This window comes from Melanotaenia boesemani, chromosome 11 (assembly GCF_017639745.1).
Source record: "Melanotaenia boesemani isolate fMelBoe1 chromosome 11, fMelBoe1.pri, whole genome shotgun sequence".
NCBI lineage: Eukaryota > Metazoa > Chordata > Actinopteri > Atheriniformes > Melanotaeniidae > Melanotaenia > Melanotaenia boesemani.
The window spans coordinates 20,746,128-20,766,723 of NC_055692.1; the positions used below are offsets into that span (position 1 = coordinate 20,746,128).

The window sequence follows — 20,596 nt, forward strand, 5'->3', positions numbered from 1 at the left end:
ATAAGATCCAGATTTAATTTAGAAAATCCGAACGGCAAAATTCTGATTTTTGGCAGTCCGACTTGAAAATTAGGAGTTGGAAGTGGAATCAAATTTAAATTCAGATTTCTACAAATGCACATCAGTCTGGGCACTCTGGTAACTCGCATTTGGTTTTTACAATGTCCTCTGGATCACTTACAATGTCATCCATATCAAAGTCATATCAAGAGCAACAGCCATGCTAAACAGAATCAGAGCTGCTGCTGTTCTAGCGAAGCAAAATGGAAGACGACATGAAGAACAACAGTATGTGGAGAGAGAATTAGATCAATTGTCTGCTGGTACTTTTGAGGATGGCTTTTGTTTAAGCAAAAAAAAAAAAAGGGAGGGAACCTTCGGCTGAAAAACCACACTAAGACTGTAATTACGCTGTTACTGAAACCAAAGCAGCCCATGCAAATAGGTTTGTATTGTCTGGACACAGAAACCAGGCCTTTGACACGAAAGTATGGACAGTTTGTCCTCACGATATGGTTTGAGAAACTAAACAGAATAACCTGCAAGCTGACCAAACCCTAAAGCCCTTTGGTAATGGAAAATCTTTTTTTTTTTATTTTTTGTCTTTGTCTCAACAAAAAAGTGTGCATTCAGTGGTTCAGCTATCTCCTTGATGGAGTTCATCATCTCCGGTGCACTGCAGAAACACATTTAGCCAAAGGCACACAAATGCTGGCAACCCAGTTCTGTCAAGCAGGTGTTGTGTGTTCTGAGAATTGCTGCCTTCTACCACAAAGAAATGGTACGTTTTAGTGGCAGTACCATTTTTTGCTCTACAATGCCTTTTTCACCAGGATTCTTACAGCCAGTACAGTGTGTTACAGAGTGATACTTTTATCATCGTGGTAATTTGGAATAGATAAAATAATGACCTGTTCATTTGAAAAACCTAATTACAAAATGTCAAAAATATTAAACAAGAATTCTATGTGTCCATCGGCTTTCACACTGTTGGAGAAATGGAAATATTGACATTGAAGGGATATATGGTGTGAAACCTGTGCTAGAAAGGTAATAACATGAGCAGGACCCTGTTGAGTGTTTCAGTATAATCACAGCTGTATCTGTAGCAGGTCACTTTACTTGTGTGTTGTCACTTTCTTTTCCTGTCTTTGTTTATGGTTCCCCCTACTGTGCTTTCTCCTGTGGTCTGTGAGCTCCAGCGGAGAGCACATTTCTCCCAATGTGCAAGCATTACCTTACCTGCTAAACTGCCATTATTTACCTCAGTTCTGCCCGAGGAAACCTCCACTATCATGGTACTCCTTGATTGTGTGGGCTCTCCAAATGTTAATCTGCATTTTCTCGCGTTTTTAGGATCTTGTTAATCTATTATTCTGTCATCCATAAAAGAAACATGATTTACCCATGTACACACTCAACAGCATCAGCATATTTTCAGAAAATCTCTAAAATGCAATCTATCTTTATACACCACAGAAACCTTGAATTTGTGCTTTATAGTGTAAGCTGTCAATATTGTTTACGATTCCACAATGACTACAAGAGCATGTGGATTAAAGTCCCCCCTTCAAAAGCTCACTGTAAAAGACTTTTGAGCAAAAAGTGATGCAATTCCACACCTGGTGCTAAATCACTGCATGTTCACTGACTAGAAACAATGACTACATCCTGACTTTAACATTATCATCATGTATTGTAGGGTGTGGAGTTCTTACAAAGTTTTCAAACATGTTCACATCATGTCATCTGAGGCAGATGCGATTATTGGGGTGCCACAGCCTCACAAGACACATATTTATCACTTTAAGAAGATAATTGGGTGTGAAAACCTTAGAGACAGGGGGTAATAAATGAACCACCAGAAATAAATTACGATCATGGCTTGTTATGTAACCTTTTTGGGGTGTGAATAAATTTGTGAAGTTGCAAATGAAGTGAAACCTTTATTTCTTTTATTTTTTTTTTGTGTCTGCACATGGCCATGTCTAAACAACCAAGTATATTAGAACATTACACATTTGGTTTTTATTCATCTATGTTTAATAATAATTTACTTTATAGGTGTATGCACATCATGTGGAACATACTTATTGTAAGGAATCTACTTCATCAAATAATACAAGTTATATATAAAGGATATAAGAAAATAAACATATATTTCAGAAATTTTCCGTAATAGCTCAGTGCATGGTTGTAGTATCCAGGACATTAGTAGAGCATCATAAGTCTATAGGGACACAGAAATAATTTCATGTTTTCTTCTTCTTAATTTCCTGCCAGTGAAGATAGCCACCATCTATAAACTCTTCACTGCTGCCCACAAACTGAGATGTAATTCAGAATTTAGCATCCTGACTGTGGAAAGTGAATACTTGCCAAGCAATTGGCTGACTGGGACAAATGAAGTGATGTGCGAGGATGAGACACAATCACTCTGTTTCAGCCTTGTTTATTTGTTTGTCTGAGGCATATTTATTATAACCTGGCACAGACCCTTCCACAGTCCTTAACAGCACTTGTCAGAAAATTTCTAGTGCCGTTGTTGTATGACTAGGAAGACTGTAAAACTGAAAGTAACTGCTGTCTCGTAGTAGATTTCTCTTTACTATGTGAGCATGTTAAGGTACATAATTAAGTAATCAGCTTATGCCAGCTGGAACATTTGGCAGCTCAGTCTGATGGATTTAGTTGGACTCTTAAAAACATCTTGAAAGATTCTGTTTCAGTTTCCCTCTGTGTAATCTCATCCCCTGCCAGGCGAGAAAAAAGGCTTAAGATTGGATGGTACCCAAAAGGTCCAGGTCTTTTTTTTTTTGACCTGTAGTGCTCTAAGGCAAAAAAATAAAAAAAAACAAACTGTTGCATCATACATTTCATCATATATATTTCTACCTTCACCCACTTCTCTTCCACTTCCCTTTAGCTACTATGCTAAATATGCTACAGTCAAATTAAAATATTGAAGAAACTCAAAGTCGTCATTCAATGGTGATGACTTTAATAAGTGATCATGGCTTTTGGCTTGTCTAGTATTACTCGTGCATTGCTAATAGTAACAAAACTTCCTTATCATGCACTCTTACAAGTCCCGCTCTGCAACTTGACTGGGTATTTGCTATATGTATGAAATCAGAGTTTGTGTTTTTTAAAGACGATCCAGCTCACTGGTTTGCAATAAGCAATCCAGACTATAGTATTTAATGATTGCTAAGATATTCCCGCTGTTTCAACTCTACAACAAAACAGCTGTCTTGATTAATAGGAATACTTACTTCATCATTAAGGCTGATTAATTCCATTAGTCTGTGAGGCTTTAAGTCATTCAGTAATGGCAATGAGAATCAATTATTTGCCATAGCAACCAGTAGAAAGAAGATACAGACTGTGGTACATTAACAAATGCCCATGATGATAACTAAATACACAATCTGTTCAGTTCCAGCAGTTGTGTGAATATAAATGTAAAACACTGCAATACATAACCATCCGAGTTTACTTTTTAAAAGCCAGACATCATACATGCCTGTGTGCACAGACATGGTCTTTGGAAATAGAAGTTATTGATTTTCTCACCCCATCTTTACAGCATCTCCCCCTTCCTGTCGGCACAGCATGTAATATGAGACTGCAAGTTTTCCTTTACCCACAGCAATCAATTTTGCTCAACTGAGCTCCATGGCATAAGTACCTCTTGCCTCCTACATACATCACTGCATACCATCACCCTAAAGAAAGCTTTGAGCAAAAAAAAAAAAAAAAAAACATCTGAATCAGGATCCAACCAATCTAATAACAAAGTATGTATGACTATAGTGTGGATGGTGTCATTGCTAGGGAGGTTTTAAACCAAGAAAGTCAAAATAATCAAAAAAAATAACTTAGATCTTCCATTCCCAGAAAGATGATCCATGTGACAATTTCTTCTGTGCTATGATTTTATAGCTAAAAGTGAGTTGTGGTTTCTCACCCCAAAGCAATGAGCATTTACTAACTTTTATCAAAGGGGAAAAATCCAATATATGAGACTGCATGTGAGGGCATATCAAGCATGATGGAGCTTGATATATAACCTAAATTCCATTAACCCACATCAATCTTACAAACTGTTAAACACAAAGATTGTGAGATAAACACTCAGTTAGAGGCCTGGCTCATCTTTTTTAAACAAATGCTAAGCCACCAGTTACTGTAATGAAAACAAATGGATTGACAAGTTTTATAGAGATAGAGAGCCTGGTCTGGATCCAAAGATAACAGGGCTATACTCAACAACTGCAATGGAGGCAATGCAGGAGATGGATCCAAAAAGGTTGGCATGGAAATAAAAAAGAGATTACTATTACTGAATGTTTCTAAGAATGACTGCTAGAGGTAGCACAGGAAGATAGGATTTTTAGGGTAAATTTAATTTGCAAATTATACTATACCCATAAAGGAAAGTTTTCCTCACGTAATTATATCAAAGCCATTGAAATACATTGCAATTTACACTCCATCAATTAATATGCTGGTGCAGTAAGAGCTAATTCTTCAGCACAGCAAAAGTCAGCTGTCTGCAAAACAACTTGGCTTGCTGTTCAGTTCCCTGCTAATACATTGATTCTCTTCACAGCAAATAACAATAGATAGCAGGGTAGCTCAAATTATATCTTACCTGTAGCCACTGTGATTGGTCACTATGTCCAGCTGTCCATGCATTAACCTTGCCTTGTTTGTCCAAACGGGCCTTTCCAGGCTCCCAAGTGAACATGTCCATGTTGAGTGTTCTGAAGATGCTGGAAGCAGTGACCTGATAGTCCTGGACATGGCCTGATTTCATCCCCAGTGGTTCAGAACAGCCTTGTAAAAACAAAAGTAAACAGATTCTTCCAGCTGTTTGAACCATTCAACCCCACCACCCCAAAACAAGAAGTTACTTTGGTTTTCTAAGTGACAGAGTGAGAACAAACTCTCAAATCACCTTTACAAATGATGATTAGTATATTCTGTTGGTGAATAAAGATCACTCACCTGTTAACTCACATCCAAGCAGCTCCATCCGTAAGGTACAGTGCCTCCTGCAGACTTGTGGGTAAATGCGCACATACTGGGCTTCAATGGGAGGTGTGAAAGAGTTGGCTGAGGGAGCATTGTTATCAACATTTCCTCTGAAAATCTGTTGTAAGGGATAAAATAACAGCAGTTGTGGACGGGAAAGATGGTGAAACAGATCACTTTGCTATCCTGTGACAGTCTGCCACTGTCTCTAGTGTCTACTCAACACTCAACAAATTGCTGTCATTCAAGGTCAATGAGCTGGAATTACAGGGAAAACTAGCCAATTTCCTGCACCATTTCAGCCAGCTAGTTCATAAGAATAGTGGTGTGTTTTAAATTAATGGCTCTATTATATTGTTATACCTGCAAGAGTTCCAATCTAATAATTGAAGATAGCGTTACTAGTTCAGCTTGAAAGATCATAGAGAATCATAAACATCCTTTCTTTCAGAATGTCTTCACTGACAAAAAAATGAAAAAAAAAGATAGAAAGAGATAAGATTAATTCAAATACAGAGAAAGAGTTTTTATGTATTTTGAGTTTGTCAAGAAGTTTGGAAAACTGGTTATTTCATAGCTTGACCAAACAGAGGGCAGCATCAGTCTGGTGTCAGGAATTATTGGTTTATTTGGTGGCTGCTCATCTACAAATAGCATAAAAATTCAATCTAAATGTCATAAACGTGGAGAGGGGTAAAGGGCAGCAGGGTGAGCCTAGTGTGTGCTTGCTAATTAAAAAGCTATCATACTCTGTCCTCCACCTTACCCTTGAATGTGCACAAGTCCACAGCCTCTAGTCTATGAGCGTGTGTGTATAAGTGTGTGTCTTTGTCACTATATTAAAGAGTAAGAAGCAGTAAGTGACAGATATTTGTATCCATGTGCCCATATGTGCATCTTACCATATCCTCATCTTTGCCCTTGACTTTGTATGTTCTCCAGGTCTTCCCATCATCACTGTAGGCTACTTTGTAAGACTTGACGTACTCTGGGCTGCCGATACGCTTTGCACCCTGGGTAATTAGGCCTGTGACTCTCATTCTCCTCTGGAGGTTTATCTGTAAAAAAAAAAAAAAAAAAAAAAAAAAAAGGCAAGGAAATTATATTACATTTTTTGTCTAACCATTTAAATGTGTGTCTGTAGACACAAGCTGTGTGTGCATGCTTGTCATGGAAATCAATTCAACCCCTTGTATCTTTTCTGTCAGGGCCATCCATCTTCTTCAGAAAGTCTGAGATCAAATGTAACATTTAATCAATCCTCATGCTCCAGGTCCAGTGTCTCCACCCTGTGCAAAATGCCGGTACAGTGCTTTTTATAAAATAACTTGGTGAGACAAGAGGAAAAGACCAGAATGAAAAACAAAATTCGAACCATTTATCCCTCAGAGCAAACAAAGCAGGACTTTAACTGTATGTATACATATTTTCCTCCCACATTGACGTTAGTGTAGACAGTATTTGGAATCTAATAGCAAAAACAATATAGGTGTAATACAGTTATTTACAGTTAAGGCAGCGTTTTTCTGTTTTCGAGTGATCAAAAATATGCTTCATGAAAATTACATAAAACAGATGACTTATGTGAGGATCATGTTTGTGGACTTTAGCCCACGGTTCAACATGATCACTACAGAATTCCTCCACATGACACAAACCCAGCGCACAGTCCAAGCCTCCACATGCCAGTGTATCACAAACTTCCTGACAGACAGGAGGCAGCAGGTAAGGCTGGAATACATCACATTCAACATCTTGACACTTCGTATTGGTGCCTCGCAGGAATGTGCACTCCCTCCCTACGGATCTTCTCACTCTATATCAATGACTGCACTTTAAAGATCTGTTAAACTTCTCAAGTAGGCACACAACACAGTGGTTATTGGCCTCTTCAGAGATGATGATGAGCCTGCATAAAGATGGAAGGCTGAACAGATGATCCTCTGGTGTGGTCAGAACAATTTGGAGCTGAACCAACTCAAGACTGTTGAAATGACAATGGTCTTTAGGAGGAGCTCCCATCACCATAAGAAACAACACTGTGACATCCTTTGGGTTTCTTGGATCCATGATTTTTCAGGCTCTGAAGTGGATATCAAAAACAGATAGGGTCAACAAAAAGGCCCAGCAGAGCTAGGGAAGCTAAACCTGCCTCAGGAGTTGCTGATCCAGTTTTACACAGTAGTCATCCAGTCAGTTATCTGCACATCCTTGATTGGCTGGTTTGGCTCAGCCACCAAACAGGACAGATATAGACTAGAAAGGACAAACATGACTGCAGAGAAAATTACTGGTGCCAAACTGCCCTCCATCCAAGACTTGTATTCCTCCAGTCAGAAAACAGGCAGCAGACATCACTGCTGACCCATCACAACCTTTTCAGACGTTTTTCCTCTGGTAGGCACAACCAAACACTACAAAATACGATATGTTGGCACTACCAAACACAAAAACAGTTTTTATTCTTAGGCCATCATGGTGACGAACACCTGAATCTATTATCCATTGTCAATAATCACATAATCAATAATTTCATGTCACACTCTCACTGCCACGCCCCGTTTGCTGTAACATGATCTTGCTGTAAATATCATACATTACCCATGCAAAAAACTTGGACATGTGCATGCTGCATCAAGCAGTGAAAACATCTAAGGAGATTGCAGATACTACTAAAATTGTGTTTAGAACTGTCCAACAAATTATTAAAAACTGGAAGGATAGTGGGAAACCATTGTCTTCCATGAAGAAATGTGGTTAGAAAAACACCCTGTTCAGCAGCAAGTTACGGAACTCTAATGTACCGTATATCAGCACAAAGCTGCTATTATTAACCAGTATACAGGTAGTTTACAAAGGTAGTCCCAATGGGACATGCAGTCTCATTTAAGAGACACCTGTTTACCTAACCTAACATGCATGTCATTGGTTGCCACCTTCCACCTAATACCATTGTTAATATTACTATTTAAACAAACAAAACCTGTGTGCATAATATAGAATATAGACTAATACAGAACAATGCTATAACTACTATTATTAGTTTTATTAACATTATTTAACATGCTGAGGGCTCAACCCTGCAAGGCAAGTTGTAAAAGAGCAGGAGAGAGAGAGCAAATGCCTGATGGATACCAAGCATGTTTAACCAGACTCTACAAACACCACCACCACAAAAGCAGCTGAAAAGATTATTGAAAGTCACCAGAAACCTGGCACTGAAAAAAAAAAGTTACAGCATTATAATGATCTAAATTAAAACCACATCAACTGACTTTATGTCGTCAGACTAAAATAAAAAACAACACCTTTGTAGAAGTGTTAAAATAACGTCAGAGCAGAACAACTTGGCCGTAAAGAGAAGCTCTCTGTCTAATTCATGGCAGAGAATCTATTCTTGACTTGACTGGTACTGGTATTTCTCTGGCACAATATTCAAACTCATTTATGAAAGACTTACATTTTGTACTCACATGTCAGTATCCTATTGTATTCACAATGCTGAATTTGCAGCTGGCAGGTGAATAACTAAAATATTCAACCCTTAAAGTTTACTTTCAGCTGTTTTATGTTACATATTTTATGGAATATGAAATTATATAAAAATAGCACATACCAGAGCATGATGGCCTCTCAACGCTGAGATTATATGTTGTTCAGGTGCTCACATCCCATCATACTGTATTAGTCAATACGTTTTCAGGACCAACAAAGCTGAAATAAAACCTCAACAGTCTACCTCCAGTCATAATAATTCAGCAGAATTGAGAGATCTTTGCTGAACACAGTCTCTGCTCACAATCTGTCATTGCTAGTTGAAAAGAATGCCACTCGCTTTGTAATTCTGGTGAGCTTATATAAAAAATGAGATGACAGATGACGGTTGATGACAGCTCACCTAACTGTGACCAAAACTGGTGACTAAGGAGCCATGCCATGAGTAGTTACTCATTCACAGTATTCACATTCAGATGGCTTCAAACTGATCTAAAGGCAGCTTTTTATCTTAAGCTGTGAAATTTGGTTATGGCCTTTGCCATCATCAAACAGAAACATGCAGCCTTAACATCCCTCTTCAGGTGGCTTCACAACCATTGACAGTTTAAATAATGCAACCAGTACATCTCTCGTGATAGGACGGTAAGAATGTCATTATTTTAAACATATTCAAGAAATAAGACAATACGGCCTGCACATATGGATATCCATACAGTAAGTTTTCATACAGAAAAGAACCAAAGAAGAAGAAAACATTACTGGGCTATTTCAGACTAGTCTACCAACTATTTCCCCAACACAAAAGCCTTGTCCTTGACATAAACAGTGATTACAAAAACATTCACACAAAGCTGCTTTAATAACACACACACACACGCATACAAATAAATAAATAAATAAAAAATAAAACTGGAGGAAAAAAGTGAAAAGAAAATTTTTATTGCTAACCTTCTGACATCAAAAAGAAAAAATAAAATAGCTGTCAAGACCTCTGTTGCTGCAGAACCAACAAGCTGCAGTTACACAGTTTAAAGTAACTATCCAGCGATGATACATTAACCAGAAAAAGGCAAATCAGTGAAAGAAGCGAATTTAAATGGAAAAAAACAACAAACAAAAAACATCTGTGAATTGGGTCTGAAATTCAATGTGTTTTGAAGGAGTAGAATATTTATATTAAAGTACAGAAATTATTTTAAAGCCAATCCAAGACATTTTGAATATCTGTGGCTTTTCACTTAAAATGGAATTTTAAGGTCGTAAACTCGTTTTCACAGTGACAAATTGTAGCACAACTCAAAATCATGCAATTTATAAGTAAAATGTTAGAGCACAAGGACAAAAATGTCCTCAAGCCTGTTCATGTTTAATCTATTAATGGAAAATAATTGTATTTATATTTAAATTGATTGCCATTATGCCTACTAGACTACGTCAGATGTATTTTTGATTTACTTCCTTTAACAAACATGTCATGTTAATTTCACATAAGGAGATCTGACCCTTACTTTGACAATCATAGCATTTCTTATTTCCTCTTAATCGTTTTAACAGTGATACGTACTTTACATCTTAGACTAATTGGAAACACTGTCACCGAAAGACTACTTGGGACTGATCCTTGAAAAGTTTTAATGCACCTCTGTCATGTCAGTGCTAATAAAGATGCATTTTCTGGTTTAAGTGAGGAATCATGCAAAGCATCCTCCTTATGTGGACCTTTATTATTTGACATATGTGTGTGTGTAAAAGAAAATTCTAAACCAGTAGTATTACTTGAGGATGTGCAAAGACACTCAGATATTACACTTAAAATAAACACAAAAGCTAAATTACTACCGAATACATGTGTTTGAAGCAAAAATTTCACAAATTGCCATCAGTCTCAAATATAGTGTACAGTTCAGTCCAAATCTAGGGTCTCATAGAGGGAGCATCATGATTTGGGTCTGTTTCAGTACTTCACGACCAGGATGCTCTGCAGTTATGGATACACAATGAATTCAAAGTATTTTCCATAAAACCTTTATAGGAGGAGAATATCAGGGCAGGAGGTCAGGACTTAAAACTTGGTTTCAAACAAGATGATGGAGTGAAACAATTACCTGAAGCACATGCATTTTAATTTGGTGGTAAAAAGTAGGAAATTTCCTCTTTTGCAATGGTCAGGTTTCAGTCCTAAATCTAGCTCTGTGAATATTAGCTGGCAGGTCCTGAAGGAGGGTTCAGACATATGAAATCTTATTAGGTACTCTCTAGCTGCCTGGTAAAAGAGGTTCTACAAATTCAATTCAATGTTCTGTAGACATAAACAATGCAGCTTTTACTTTTAGTTGTCATTTTGTGATGTTTTACAATTGTGAAAAATACATCATAATAATTAATTGAGAAACCTATGAAAATTTAAGAGGAACAAACTTTCATTTTCCTCTTACTGTACAAAGTATACGTTACAATAATACAGTGTGAAAACATGCATGATACACCTGTCTGTTTTGTTTATAAATTAATAAATAATATAAACCACAGCAAATAAAGAATTCTGTACCCTAGTTGTATTCTCTTTGAGTTTTCTGCAGAGACAAAAACAAAAAGTTTAAAATGAACTCTTACCCTCTCACCCTTTCAACTCTTTCTCTTTTCAAACATGCATAAAATACCTTCAGTATATTGTTTCCTCAGTAAACTGTGTCTTTTAAGAAATAGTTTCTACATCAAATGAATTCTGATCTTAAACATAAAAAGATAGCTTGCTATGAGAAAAAGAAGCATGGTACAATTCAACTTAGGAACTGTGTGGTTGGCTGTACTTCCCACTCCAACTACAGGGACACAGAGTTTTAAAAAACATCTGATATTAATAGTAAATTCTGATATAGAACCAGGTATTTAGCCATACAAATGAAATGACCCAATAAATAAAGTCTTTAACCCACATGTCATGTATAAAGACAGAAAAAATACACACAAACAAAACAGAGAATCCTGCTTTGTTTGCATTTGTGTTTTTCATCTAGATTTATAGCAGAGTGCCATAAAATATAAAATGTCAGAACCAAATTTGATTTATTTGTAACGACCAGAGCTAAAACACATAGTCAATAAAGGACATCTTGGCTCTGAAGAATTATAATGGCTATTTTTCAGTTTCTTGACATTTTACAGACAGAATGGATAATCAATGCATCAAGAAAATCATCAGCAGTACAGTCAATAAGGAATTTAATTGTAGTTGCAGCCCCAGCAGAGTTAAAAAAAAAAAAAGGAAAAACAGTATACAAACAGAAAATCTAATATTTCTGTGACTGTGTAAGTGACTCATACACAAATGTAATAGACTTCTCGTGTGTTGAGTTATGTACATAAGACTCAGGAGTATTTAAACTGTGACAATGTACTCATTTGTCGAGCATACTGGGATCTAGAGGAAGTCTAGAAGGAGTTGCAGTTTAATAGTAAAAACTATATTGTCCTTGAAAGAGCCTATAGACATGTGTCTCGTTAATACTGTAACACATAAAATGTACTACTTGAGCATGTAGATCTTCATAAAGCCACATTTCTCTCATTGCAAATAATTCTCAAACAGGAACATTTTCTTATGTTCTTTCTATGATGTAGTTGTTTTCTGAATGGATACAGAATGGCCCATAATCTTGTGTTGCTCTTTTCTAACTTCAGCACTAGTCAAAGCACCTTACCGTGCTTTATTTCACATTCACACATATTTAACACCAACAGTGTTGAAAGGAGCTTGCCTAAGAGCAAATTTGGCTTCAATGGCTTGCCCAAGGACACTTTGGCATGCAAAGGTGCCAGTGATTGGACCAACCTGCTCTACAGGCAGGCCCACGGTAGCCTTACAGATGGCCAACACAACACTGTTGTAAAAACTAATGAATTAATCACAGGTCAGATCGGTTATTGCTCTCAGTAGTAACTGTGCTTGTGTAATGTATAGGGAGCTAAAGGATCTATTCAGGTAGAGCCATGCTTTGATTATAAAGTTAACTGTGATAAAAGGCCTTGTCAGACTTACATATTAGCAAAAGTAGCTTACAGAATGCAGGCACAAAAACAGTAAAAGTTTAAAATAAAGGTTACACTGAAATGGAAGAAGAAAAAGCTAGCCAGAAAAGAAAATAGACCCACTGGGACAAAGTGCAATGCTATTAGCTGTTAGAAAAAGCAGGTGTTTCAGCAGCCTGTTGCACTAAGTTGGAAACTGAATGGCTGTTTAAGTAAGTTCAAATAGTTTATTTTTCTATTTCAGTTATTTCAGCACATTGGAATTTCATAACTTAATAATCACATCACTTATTTGTGTTGTCTATCATCCTGAAACATGGCAAAAAAAAAGAATACTGTTAAAACAATTATTGTAATTAAATCATACTTATGTGAGAGAAGAAGTTCATTTAGTCAGTTTGGCTGGAAAAACAGCCACTTCTGGTCAGAGCAAAACAACACTGCTCAACTGTTTTTCAGCAGCTTAAAACTGATAGAGATCTGCATCTAAACACATGAAATAAAATGAAAAAAAAAAAGCTCTTTGTCCTTAGGGAAAATCTGAATGTATTTGTTATTTTTCTTTCTAAATAAAATTCAAAATAATGGTTAGACAGAAAAATGCATTTGAAAAAAATGGTGTTTTCTTTTAAAACAAAAATCAAGTCATTAACTGTGTATCGTCTATTAAAACGTGTACAGGCCTGCTTAACCTTCACAAGTGATTTGTATTGTTTCATTCTTTTAACACAGCTGACTGAAACTATATCTAGCTGATATTGGGGAGGCCGACAGCATATTTCCCTTGAGTGTTCAAATGCAATTTTATGTGTGAGCTAGATGTGGTGCGGGTGTGCTGAAAATTCTCCCAGTGCGTAAGTGTAAACAGGAGCAAGCTCCTGCATACACACAAATCAAAAGCCCACAAACCAACACAAACACAACACATCTTCAGTGTTTGCATCCTTTGAATCCCTGTGATGTATTATTCAAAGAATGTTATTCTATGTTTGTTTATGACTGATGCATTGTTGAGGTTTAAGTAGCTAAAAGGATATCGCACTGGGCAGGCATACAAAGGTTTATACTGTACCAGAATAAAATCATAAAAGTAGCCAGACAAATCTGACCATAATAGGGTTGTCATATGTCAGTATTAACCAGTTTTGCATGACAGACATCCAAACAGTCACACCACATCACTCCAAACTACAAAGGCACACCACTGACTGCTTAGCTTAATGCCAAAACATTGACATGCCTGTACACCTCTGTACTCACATCCCAATTATCCGGGCCCTCTGTAGAAACACACAATGCCAACAGCATCCCACGTGGCATCATTAAAGTCAAACACACAGCAAGCACACAGCTTGAATGTTTCATGTACCGTTCTCTCAACCTTCTCCACGTGCTCCTATTCCCCTTTTCTTATCAATTTATTTATTTGTTTTTATTTATTATTTTTTACAAATCAATTTTTTTGGCCTGTCTTTGTATTCTCTTGTTATTAAATGCAGCCTCTCTTTCTCCAGAGTAGAGCAGAGGAGTATGTTTTTCTATTAGCTGTCTTTTATGGTTCACTGTCTACATATTGTGCACCTACAACAGCATGCTTCATAGCTTGCTGTATGTCATAACACAAGTGACACATGAGTAAAAAATACTATAACCAGGCTGAAAATTTCTAGTCATTCTCACTAAATTTAGCATCTATCTATGTAGAATGTAGAAAAGAATCTTCTAATTGCAGCTTTACAAAGGTTCAACTTTGCACAGTATGTGGGCCATCTTAAGTAATTGTGGTGTGTTCACACTGATAGATTTTGCATTTATGAATCACCATACTGCCAGGTTTTCACTAAACATATTGGACCCCATCTGACCAAATCCATGAAGGCTGATATTATGTAATGTCTTTCTAAACATCCTGCAGTTTGATTAGACAAAATATTCATTTTCAGCTTAAACATAATCCATTTCAGAGGAAGTCATGTAGTTTTAAACCATTTCACCTTTACACACTTTAGTGCAGGGATGTACCCATTTCTGTTGTTTATCATGTACAATATGTAGTATATGATCCTAACTTCATGTGTTACAGAAGCTGTATCAACTCTTATTAGTGTCACTGTGTTGTATATCAGTCAGGGAATAAATAAATTATATTTTATACATTGGTTTGTGTACACCTCAGGCAAGCAAGTGCTATTATCATCACTTCAATCGTTGTCTTGTATAGTGGAATCTACTAAACAGATTCTTAGGGCTACAATTCAGCCACAGCAGACATTAAAAACAGTGGCATCTGGGACATTGCAGGACTTGTGGGGCCAGAACCAAGGGATGCGACAAGTAGGGAATAAATGTTATCGATCTGTTTATGTTGCTCTTTGAAAATAAGCGTTGCCTAATGGCACAGCAAGAAAGTTAACTTTAACAAACACTGAAAAAGAGAAGATTTTAATGTATGAATGCTTGCTGCTATAAATTTGGACTTTTCTTTCAATTTAAAATTATACAGTCGTACAAGAGTAAGGCCCTGTAGCTGGTTATAGAAACACTCCTGGGTGCAGAGAGCAAATAGAGACAGTGAATTTTACATGAAAATTATTATTACTATTACTATTTAAGGTAAAATTAGGCATGGCATGTCTCTCGTGATAGCCTAATAATTTGCAAATCACAATTTACACATAACAAAAGAAATAATTAAAACAATGAATAATTCAAATATTATGTATGCCAGTTCAAATGGTAAGAACATCATAATAAATGTTGCTTAGTGGTAAAATGGAGATTTCTTTTACATCCTAATCTTAATATGAAGCCAGAAATTAATTTATTGCATACTGGACACGACATGACAGCTGGAAATTTGTTTATTTAAAGTAATGTAGTACTGGCATAAAAACTGTAACCCATCTAACACACAAAACAATTTCCTTCGCTAAGTGTAGCCTAATACATGTTTAAATTGTGTTCAGCTCTCATCACATCAGTGCACATAGACATGTTACCATGGTGACATCCTTCCAACTAACAATCGGGATCTCAGGAAGTAACATGCTATCAATTGCATTTATAAACATCCATGCAGTTTTGTTAACTTACCAGTGTGAATTAATGTATCTTGAACAACGGCACACAAAGCTGTTGAGTTTGTAGTGTATGCGTATAGATGCAGCCTAAATATTGAGGCACAACTATGTAAATTCTATAAAATCATTAACACTAAGTGCAACACTACAGAAGCCGGGAGCGGCCGTGCTCTGTTAAGATTCATTTTCATTATTTCGAGATAACGAGATGATTAAAGTGGGCTGATTACACCTCATTTCATTGATCAAAATAGAACCCACAACAGCCAAATAGATATATAAATGGTGCTACAAATTCAGGATCTAATAAATTAAAGTCAAAATTTACCGCTTAAAGAAACAAAATAACAAAGAGCTTTCAATAATTAAGACAGCATCTGAGTCTTAATGCAGTTCTTTCTGGCTGTGGCCCGGCTTTGCATGTTGCCTGTGCTGTGACTCTGCTGTACCTGGATCCACGGCCATCTGTCATTTTCGGCAGCAGTCCAGGCATTGACCAGGCCCTTCTTGTTGAGGCGTGCAAAGTACGGGTACCACTTCTGCAAGCCAAAGAGAGCGCGGTGGGTGGAAGAGGCTGTTATCTGTTGGTTGGAGATTATACCGCCCTCCATGCCCAGCGGGCCAGAGCATCCTGAGTGAAGAGAGAGAGAGAAAAAAAGACATGAACCCTTCAAAACACTCAAGAATGTGTGCAACTCAGTCTATGGAATTCACATAGATTTTCAAATATACCACAAAGAATGAAGTTTTAAGGTCACAGATTTCATCCATGTCATGTTTTGTTCCACTTGTTAATGTCTCCACTTTGCAGTTGGTAAACTTGTTCACCTGAGTCCCAATAAATGACAGATTCTTGTTTTTACACCGTATCAGACACAGTCATTTGACCTGCAATTTTTCTTTTACTCTGTGTGGACAGTTTGTTACGTTCTTTGTTCATAACTCTTACTTGACATCATAGTTATGCTGACCCTCATTCCTTCTTTTTCAACTCATAAAAAAGGCTCCTATTATTTCCAATGTGAAAGAAAACATTTTAAGTCAAAGCTGTCGACACTCATAGTTTGCATAGTCCCCACATTTGATAAACTTTGTAAGTTATTTCTCCGTCTCTTCTTTCAGAAACAGAATCCTCAGGCTCTGTCCCAAAGAGCTGTGGCTACTTCTAGTAAGCATCATCCTCAAAGGCAACAGTCTTTGTACCAGCTTTAAATATCTCAACAGCTGTGACATTAAAGTGAAGCGCTAAGAGAGCAAAATCTTTAGACAAAAGCTCTGTCCTTTCTCTAAGCAATTTGTTTATCCAGTTAATCCTAATTGGCATGTCCACTCATATCAGATGCATTTTAGAATACTGCAGTAAGGCATTCTGGCAAGGTTGATAAAATGAAGAATTTGTTCTACTGCATCCTTTTTTGCATTTCAAAAAATAAAGAAAATAAAAGTAAGATCAGGATGATAAAGAAAACACATGACAGACAATATCAGAGTAGATAGAACTGGTTCATGAAAATATACAGTAGAACAGTCTACAATGTACAATTGTATTACATAAATCTGAATGTGTATAAAAGCTAATAAACCAGTGCTAAGGTATCCTGACTGAGGAACTCTGGTGTACCAATATAATATCCAAACTTTTGAGCTGTTGTTTGAAACAGCTGTGGCACACTGCCAGTAAGAAATGAATGAGGTGTGTCTAAACTTCTGCAGATTCTTTCAGCCTGAACTAAGTGTGTTACAGAGATGTGCGTCTGTAATGAAACTGCCTCTTCCCAGCTATTCATTATGCAAACCTTTACTTGTAATATGCATCTCATTCACTAAAAATTGGTTAGCAATTGGAGCCACATACTTCGTGATCTGGAAGAGAACAGATTCTGCTACTATTCTTATACAGTCATAAAATGTTGTGTCTTCTAACCACAATACAGCTCTAACCATAAACAGCCCCAAAGCTTCACTGACAATGCACTAAATTATTTAAAGCAGCTGATTAAATTTTAATTAGTCTTTAAGTCAAGTAAATAATAGAAATAACAGCAATAGACTATAGCAGAAGAGAGTTTTTTTACATGTTAACATCACCATGTTAACTGTTTAACTGCATCTATTGCATGCGTTATTATAATCCTGTCTAAGCAATGTGCACATGATTTCAGGTAAATCAGCTAAAAAAAAGAGCACCCACAGGAACATAGTCATCAGGAAAACTGATCAACACTCACTACAGCCTACAGCCAAATGACAAAGCCTTAACATGGCATGTTGCATTTACATGTTTACATGACAACCTGCAATATGGCATCCATACTTGTTAAGGTAGCTACAGAAAAAAAGGACATATCTTTGAATATTAAGCAGATGTGTGTAAAACTGTGAAGTAGGAAAAGCTGATAAAACTTTAAAGTGACCAAAAAAAATGAGGGCAGGTCAAGCTCAGACTTATGCTGACTGAACTGCAAACTGTGGCTGAACTGTGTCTGTGCCTTTAGGGGAAGCCTGGAGCAATGGCCACTTGAAAGCTGAGACGCCGCCTTTACCGTTTAAACATAATAACTGAGCATTTCAAACTCAGCACTGTCACGCAGTCAGAAAAGGTACACACACACACAAACACACACTAGCAGACAATGGAACTGGGGGCGCTGAGAGCTGAGAAGACTTTCACTACGCAGGAATGCCAAGAGTCAGGAAAGAATGGAACAATGAAAACAACCCTAGCACAACTTATCCAGCTGTTAAAACAGTGGGGTTCTGGTCAACAGGGAGTCAGGGAGACATTGAGTAATGTCTGAGGACGGACCAGGGAGGATCTAGTGGAGGCTGGAAGAGAGCAAAGAGAATATCTGTGTGTGTGTGTAGCTGTGTGTACTGACAGAGATGTGTTCATATATTCAAGCATGGTAAATCACTCCCGCTTCACTAGTTCTTCCCGGTATGTGACTCACTGCTACCAGACTGGTGTAGGTGGACACACTGGCCTCCTGCTGGAGTTTAGAGATGCTTCTGATTTTCTCACATCAAATGCATCGACTTCATTTGGTCCTGGTAAAAAGTCTTGCTGAATAGCTTCTATTGTTACTCAAGTTATTCCTAATACTACTAAATTCTTGTGTTTTCTATTGCATTAAATAAACCAGAGTTGTTATTCCACCCTGAATTTCAAATTAAAATCTAGCTCTAATATCGCCCTGTTGATTTGTGTTGTTCTTTTTTTTCCCTATCATAATTAGTATCTTTAAAATATGCCACATCAAATATTAAAGTCAAAACACAATAATTACTGAATTCATGTTAATGTTTGAAATGTTTTTGAGGATTTTCATAAACTCAGACTGATGTGTTTGACCATTTTTCATTTTTTCCCCCATGAAATATATAGTTTCATCATCCTTCAACTGTAATTATGAAACTGAATATTTATTAGAAAGCCTAATGGTGTGCTTGAAGGGTTATCAATTTTTCCAGTCCTCAAATCTCTGAGCCAGCTAGTATTATGGAGAAATGTCCATTAGTAATGTGATACATATGTTTTGCTCATGTCTCCAGTCTGAGACACAAGACAAAAAATCTACAGCTGCTTTATAGCTAAACTTTAGCACACTTAGCACAGTGGAGCTTTGACCTTAATACTTTTATCAGCATGCTGAGTGGCCACTGTAACTCTGACATATAACAAGTGTAACTACACCTTACCAAAAGTAGTATAAAAAGATTATCTGGGAGTTGTAAATGTGTACAAAAAGGACTATGCTTCTTGCTCCTCTTGAGTTTTTAATTGTTCATATAAATCATACAAACTAATTTCCTGTTTATTGTGGGAATTTTAGTGATTTATATTCTAACCCAATGTTAAGAATGTAGCAGGTCCTGGGCCTGTGGGGGCGCCTGCCCTCCGTGCGGCCCGCACCGCAGCGCCCGGCGCCCGCTGGGCCTGCTCGCCATCGCCCTGGGCTGCCCGGTGCCCCTGCTCCGTCGCGCAGGGGGTTCCGGTCTGGGGGCCCCTCTGCTCTGGTCTGGGTGGGAAGCTACTCTGTCTGCTTTGGCTGTCCCGGGCTTGGTGCTCTGTGGACCTGCTTGGCCTTTGGGGCCTCGGGCTCCCCCCGTCCCCCGCTGATGCTTCGGGGTGCGGCGTGATCGCGGCCCCCTTGCGGGTACACATTTCCTCCCTGTTGCATGGCCACACACGCATGTTAACACGTGCATGCTCACAAACGTGCTCGCCTCTCCATCCGCTTCTCACTAGATGTAGCTGATGTTTGTGTGTTGGTACGTTTGTCTGCAGGTACGTTTGATGACTATTGTAATTTGTCATATCATCATCATCCTATTTTTCTTTTGGTATCATGTAGTACTGTGGTAGTTTTTTTTTTGTGATATGTTCTGGGCAGCATAGACAACTGTTATTTCCACATTTTAATCCTGTCCTTTTCTCCTTTTTTTTTTCTCTCTTCCTCTATCTCCCTGTCAGGTTCGGCACTGACATATAAGACTAAAGAAAATAAGATTACAATAAAAATAATAAAAATATCAAGGGCAGCCATGTATATAACATGTCTCCCTTGGTAGAGCAAATCTGTCAAGCAAAATATGGCACACAGACCACCGTTCTGTATGTTAGGATGCTGGACAGGACAGGGTAGAGAAGAAGAAGAAAAAAAAAAGAATGTAGCAGGTGCATGTTAATAAGCAATCAAATATTAAAGCGTCTTCACTAAACCTTTGTTACTATTTCACTGCTTCCTGAAGGCATCAAAAGAAATGTACTTTGATTGTTTTACTGCAGAATGACACACATGTCCTGTGGTAGAGTGTACAGCAATAATGGAAGCTTTACCTGACATGTAATATGTAACACACTGCTAATTTTAATTGGCTATTAGAAAATTCAACCTTAACCTGCAAAGTGTTAAGAGTATAGATTTTAACATTTTGATATTAAGAGT

At 37.4% G+C, this 20,596-nt stretch overlaps 1 protein-coding gene across 3 annotated transcripts in view; it reads right to left on the reverse strand.

The window, feature by feature from the left end:
* The window catches only part of LOC121649494 (EGF-like repeat and discoidin I-like domain-containing protein 3), a 113,082-nt gene that overhangs the window by 33,247 nt on the left and 59,239 nt on the right, over positions 1-20,596 (reverse strand). For all 3 annotated transcript variants that reach the window (XM_042000364.1, XM_042000363.1, XM_042000361.1), the window contains 4 exons: positions 16,097-16,278; positions 5,943-6,098; positions 5,014-5,158; positions 4,658-4,842 (listed from right to left, as the gene is read on the reverse strand). In XM_042000364.1, coding sequence (XP_041856298.1) covers positions 4,658-4,842; positions 5,014-5,158; positions 5,943-6,098; positions 16,097-16,278 — 668 coding nt within the window. The remainder of the gene's footprint in view (positions 1-4,657; positions 4,843-5,013; positions 5,159-5,942; positions 6,099-16,096; positions 16,279-20,596) is intronic.